General features: G+C 38.8%; 1 protein-coding gene across 1 annotated transcript; it reads left to right on the top strand.

Annotated features, from left to right (window-relative positions):
- Positions 1-1,826: 1,826 nt before the first annotated feature.
- On the top strand, positions 1,827-5,062 carry LOC149283779 (granzyme A-like). Its single transcript, XM_089497295.1, has 5 exons — positions 1,827-1,881; positions 2,364-2,502; positions 3,343-3,478; positions 4,142-4,399; positions 4,916-5,062. The coding sequence occupies exons 1-5, from the start codon at positions 1,827-1,829 to the stop codon at positions 5,060-5,062; spliced, it is 735 nt and encodes a 244-aa protein (XP_089353421.1).
- The last annotated feature ends 1,313 nt before the right edge of the window (positions 5,063-6,375 follow it).

The raw sequence follows: 6,375 nt of genomic DNA, 5'->3' as shown, positions 1-6,375 counted from the left end.
GGTCTCCTTTTTATCCATCTTGTCCCTAAGTGCGAATGGACACACACACAGTCACAGTCTTCCCTGTTTCTGACCCTACTGTGACATTAACAGATGGTCCTCTCCCTCGTAATCATTCCCAGAGTCCCTGTGTCCCCTCATTCACCAAGCCACATCTCTCTTTTACTTACTCCCTGTAGTTCAGGTATAGATCAAATAAACAACACATGTAAACAGCATGTGCATGTATAGATCAACTCAATAAGACAAAAAAAAACCTTGTTTGCAGGTATACATAAATACTGTATGGAAATATAGCATTGCAGGTATAGATCAACAGAACACACAAACCCATCATTACAGGTATAGATCAACTGGAAATCACATGTAAACTCAGCACTGAAGGTATAGATAAAATAAACAACACTTGGAAACAGCATTACAGGTACTGATCAACTGAATAAGACATACAAACCCTGTATTTGCAGGTATACATAATTAATGTATGGAAGCATAGCAGATTACACAAAAACCCAGCTTTGCAGGTATGGATCCATTGGAATTCACATAAAAACTCATTAAAAAAAGCATTAAAAGTAAAGATGAAACCTCCTAAATTACAGGCTTAGATAACAGGTTGCACACCCCAAAGGCCAGCCCTGGCATCCACATTGCCAACATAGAACCTGACCAGCATCCATATTACGCACTTAGGACATGCCATCTTTTTCCCTAAACAGGCTACCATGAGTGAACTTTGTCCCCAAACAGCCCAGTTTACGACATCTTTGTCCCCAAACAGCGCGTCTTGTGCCATCTTTGTCCCATAAACACGCTACCTGTGCCATTGTTGTCCCATAAACACCCTACCTGTGTCATCTTGGTCCCCAAGGCTTAAACACCCTGCTTGTGCCATCTTTGCCTTTCCGATAAACGCAAACACTTTTACAGTCACTCACCAATTCACACTTTCATTCACACAATTCCTTCACACAATAATGTATTCTCTCACTCTTCCACATAAATCATTTACACATTAATTCATACTCTCACTCATTCACACAATTCATACACATATTAATTAATTCATACTCTCACTCATTCACACAATTCATACACACTATTTCCTTCTCTCACTCATTCACACAATTCATGCACACAATAATTAATTTATTAATTCCCTCACTCATTCACACAATGCATCCACACATTAATTCATAAATTTTCTCACAAATTCTTACTCTTTATTTTCGACTTACTACCTACCCCTCTCTCCCCTGTTCTCACTTTCTATCCCCTTCTCCTCTTTACTGACTATCTACCCCCTCTCTCCCCTTTTCTCACTATCTACCCCCTCTCCCCCTTCTCACTATCTACCCCCTCTCCTCCCTCCCTTTGGGAGCGTGATGCCTCTGTCTCACTGCTCTGCCACGGTGCATGCAGGTTATTCATGAGCGAACACTTGGCACCTCTTTCCTCTGCATCAATCATCCCTGCACAAAAAGAAAAGTGGAGCATGGCCCCCTCTGCCCCCCTCCTGATGCCACTTCAATTACTGCAGTTTTGTAGCAATGATTTGCAGATTATTCATTAGAGCTCAGGAATGTGATAGTGCTATAAAATTAATGATAATTGTCTTTTTTTCCATTTGCATTTTACACAAAATAAGTAGTTTCTTAAAAGTTTAGCAGGGCTATGTAAGCGCCTCCTTCTCTAGCCACATGAAGCAATTTTGTAACCACACATTTGTCATAGAGCAGATTTCCGAAACAACATAAAAACCACAGCATCTTTTCAACTCTATATATTCACATTATTGTTAATGAAAACACAACTTTACATCTAGAATGGGGCGTCTCTCCATCCTCTGCGCATTGTTCCTTCCATTGCTCATTGCCAGATGTAAGTATGTCTCATTAGACGGACTGCTGGACACAAATATCCAATGGTCCCAATGGTACCATATCCAATGTGAGCTCCTCTGGCTTTAAATATCTCCATATATCCGTACACAAAATACGCTCAGAAAATTGTTGGTGGGCTTTGAGAGTCCGTAACAAAGACACGAGGCACTGCAGTAATCCATAGATCTTCTATAGCAATATAGGATATTAATGCATTGGAACATTAAAGATCACCTTGTACATCCATTCCTGTTTATGAACAAGGTATGGATGTTATTATTTGTTGTTTTATATAGCGCCATCAAATTCCGTAGTGCTCTACAATGGGTAGACTGGACATGACAAATAGTATGTAACATAACAATTTGACTTACAGAAACAAAGGAGCTTACAATCATTAGCCAAACTGGTTTAATAATCGATAAGAGTGTCATTGATAAATATATATGTGTTATTTTTTTAATTTTTTTTAATCTTTAGGTGAGTTTGTGGAAATTTTTGGTGGACATGAAGCCAAACCTCATTCTAGACCATACATGGTACTACTGAAAAACACAGGATTCTGTGGAGGGACCTTAATTCGTCCCAAGTGGATTTTAACTGCAGCACACTGTAAAATGTAAGTATATTTGAGGGCTGTTTAAATTCCAAGAAAATGTTGTTTAAGGTGAACAATTATCATTTATAAAATGTATTTTCTTCCTATTTTAACAAATATTGAATCTGGTTAATAAGAATTGATCTTTAATATCACAAGTCCTTTGTTACTGCCATCATGGCAGATACCATAACTAAGTTCAACCATTAGAACTGCCTAATACATGAACTTTCAGTAGAATTATTTAGGAAATATTTAGTTTAAAATTTAGGAAAAAATGTATTCCAGGGAATCTTATATTTATATCTGACTGTGACACTACAAACATTATCTAATCAGTTTTTCAGCCTGAAATATAACTCTGCTTCCCATCTGATCTTTTCAATCCACAACAATCCACAATCACAACTACATCAGTAAAGTTAAATTTGACTGGACAACAAAAAAAAATATTTTTCTATACTTTGTTCCTATACATATATTAATAACATTGTATGATTGCTGTTAAAGGGACAATCCAGCCATCATGTACACTTTAACACATATGAAGGCTATGTGACCCTTTTACATTCTTTGGTTGTGCCTTTGCAAACTCGTGGGAGTTGTTCTGCGGAATCCCCCATATTCATTTTCCCTTTCCCAAGCTAAATGCGTTACATGTGATATACTCCCCTCCACCCAGGTCCAATGTGCATATACTATATTGCAAGTGCTGCCATTGATTTTAAAGGAAAAGTCAACCATGTACGTAAATGTCACCGGGTTCAGTTTATATTCTGATAGAGCTGGTGGTGGAGAATTTTATTTTTGAAGTGACATTGAAGTTGAAGTTCTAATGGACATCTAAATGTTTTGTTTCAGTAATTACAATACAGAGGTTATTCTTGGTGCTCATAATTGGAAGGAAAGAGAAAAAGAACAGCAGAAACTTAAGGTTTCCAAGTGGGTTCCACACCCTGATTTTGATTCTTATCAAAACGATATTCAGCTTGTGCAGGTAATATTTACTCTAAATGTGGTATTACAAGTAAAATATATATCTTTTTCTTTTTAACCTCATGTAGATCCTCTGATTATGGCATATCATAAGTTAACTTAACGCAAAACACTAAAGAGAAAGCCATTATAAACATTATAAAATCAAAAAGTTCCCAGTGTCGTGAGACAACAGTTTTTGGGGATTTGTGGTTTCATCTCTAGTATCTTCTAGGTCAAAAACTAAGTAAATATCTAATAGATAGTGACTTCTATCTAATATGTTTTGTAGCGGACACCCTACTTTGTTAAGAAGAAGTGGAGTGTGCTTTATTAGTTAGGAGAAAGTTCTGTTTTGGACATGTCATGTTGGTCTCTTCTTATGTGATTTTGAATAAAAGTTCTGATTATATTTTATTTAGGACGTTTTTTTTTCTTCTTAGACACTGCCTTCTATCATTGTTTCTTAATGAAAGTCCTCAAGTATCCTATCAGATTTTATGAGATTGTGATCACATAAAGAAAGATCACTATGCGTGGGGCACCAGTCTGAAAGAAAGAATCTGATCTACCCATTGCAATTTTAGGAGATTAAAATATGCAAGCCGATGGTTTTCTTTTTTGAATTACTATATCAAAGTATATTCCCTATTTTAAGTCAACTTTTCAAATTTTGTATTAATAGTTAAAGAGTTCAGCCAAATTAAACAAATTTGTGAAAGTTTTTCCACTTCCAACTGATGAAAAAAAAGAAGCAAGATTGTGCAGCACTGCGGGATGGGGGTTCACAAGAAGCGCAAACATTCAGTCAAATGTTCTACGGGAAGCAAATTTAACAATTGTTGCCAAAACCTTCTGCCAAAAAGTCTACAAAAATCATAAAATCACCAGCGACATGATCTGCGCAGGACCACTACAGAACCAACGTGATAATATAGGCCGTGTAAGTATACATCTCCTTAACTAGAGAATAAAATGATTACGCAGATTAAACTTTTATTGTGGGGAATGTCAGTGGATGCATTATAATAAAGTGCGTAAGTCAATACCTAGCCATCTATAAGAGTGTGGTGGTAGCACGTCAGAGCATACGGTGTTGTGTGTATTGCTGTATGGTGTTAGCCTAAGTGCAGGGGCGTAACTATAAACCAATGGGCCCTGGTGTGAAAAATCCCCCCGGGTCCCCCAACTTCAACAGCTGGTCTGTGTCATCGTTGCTCCCACACAACATACAACATATGTAAACACATTTACACAAATTACACACACTCCATCTTACCCCACTTACACAATTATACATCCATACTCATACACACAAGTACACATCCATGTTAACACACACCGGTACGAGAAGCTTGGAACAAGTGGTCATACCAAGGTTACAGATATCACATTTTTTCCAGGACCCATATACATTTCACATGTTGCTGACCAGTACGTCTAATGTATTGCCCTGCAGATCATGAAATATGTAACAAAACAATGTTTGAAAGCCTCCCTTCCTGACAAGCAGGCTGAGATAGTTATTGGACTAAAGTCCACTTTTGTTCAACCAGCTCTGATGGCACGGACAAGAAGCCTTGGGATGTATTACGCAATACCTTAGGAATGGAAAGTGTTGCACGTAAGAGAGGTGCAGTTACCCAGCAGTGCCGCTTGACTAAGGTCAAGTGAACAGACTACATTTGAGAGAAAAAAATACCTTCACTACCCCTTTCATATATAAGGAGACAGGTCTGCACTCACCATCTGGCACAACGGGTAAATACAACGTGAGCCGAAATAAGTGACGAGTGGCCATATTCAGCTTGTCTGCCACACTGATGTCATCATAAGGCAATGACATGTCGTGTACTGTGAGACTAGTGGTTGAAAACTTGACAAATTTTAACCTAACTCACCATTTTTATTGCAGGGCGACTCTGGAGGACCTCTATTTTGTGGTAATTCACTGAGAGGAATTGTGTCATTTGGGTTTAACGCTCGCAACCTAGCACCTGGAGTTTATACAAGACTGGGAGCAAAATATCTGAACTGGATAAATACAACTATTCATCGTGCTTTCTAAACAAGGTTTCTTGTTCATCTGCCGTGTTGATTAGTCACTTGGCTCTTTCTTCCCCTTGGCCTGGGTGATGCCAGCCCTACCTTGACCTGGTCTTCTCTTGTGTTAACAAGGAAGGGCATGAAAAAGGAAACATTATAGACAAAGTTGGAACGAGGTGCTGGGAAACCAAGTGGTGGGCCTGGCTAAATTGGAGATTCTTGAAGTTTCACTTTACAGACTTAACTTATGCAATATGGAGGGCTGTCCCCTGTGAGTTCCTCCTGCTATTCCCCCCATACTAAGTGTACATTCCATAGAATTAAACTATCCCATTTTGGAGGAGAATTTATTGGTATATACACAGCACAGTAAAGCTAAGCTAACATTTACAACTCTATTGCAAACTCACAAGTTATTGATGTCACGGAAGCCTCCCTGCCCTGGGCTCCTGGAGGGGCCTGAGGGCCAGCCTCCTCCCTACAGAACATGGGCCTGGCCTTGGAAGGGGTTCTGTTTTTGGGGAGGTGGGTACAGAGGGTCCATTAGGACTACTTCCTTCCCTTGGTACAGAGTGCCACATTTCCCTAATTACCCGAGGCTCTAAAGACTGGTTCAGAGGTCAGATGAAGCCGACATTAACAGATATTCCCATTCGGGGTACAAAGACCCCTTACAAATGAATATACTTTAAATAAATCAGCAGACCTTTAATCTTTTGGTGGAATAATTTTGCTACATTGGCGGAAGACTTCTTTCTTGGCATCAGACTGAAAATGTATGAGACATCGGTGATTTAATGTAAGAAAAAATCATTTCTAGGGGATAGCGCCGTCACTGCCACCCCCCACCCTTTTGCATAGATTTCCTTATTA

Source organism: Sceloporus occidentalis, unplaced genomic scaffold (genome assembly GCF_023333645.1).
Source record: "Sceloporus occidentalis isolate IW3139 unplaced genomic scaffold, rSceOcc1.0.p SCAF_101, whole genome shotgun sequence".
In the NCBI taxonomy this organism is placed as follows: Eukaryota; Metazoa; Chordata; class Lepidosauria; order Squamata; family Phrynosomatidae; genus Sceloporus; species Sceloporus occidentalis.
The sequence above is the reverse complement of the archived record's forward strand: the minus strand, read 5'-3'. Positions and strand labels throughout refer to the sequence as shown.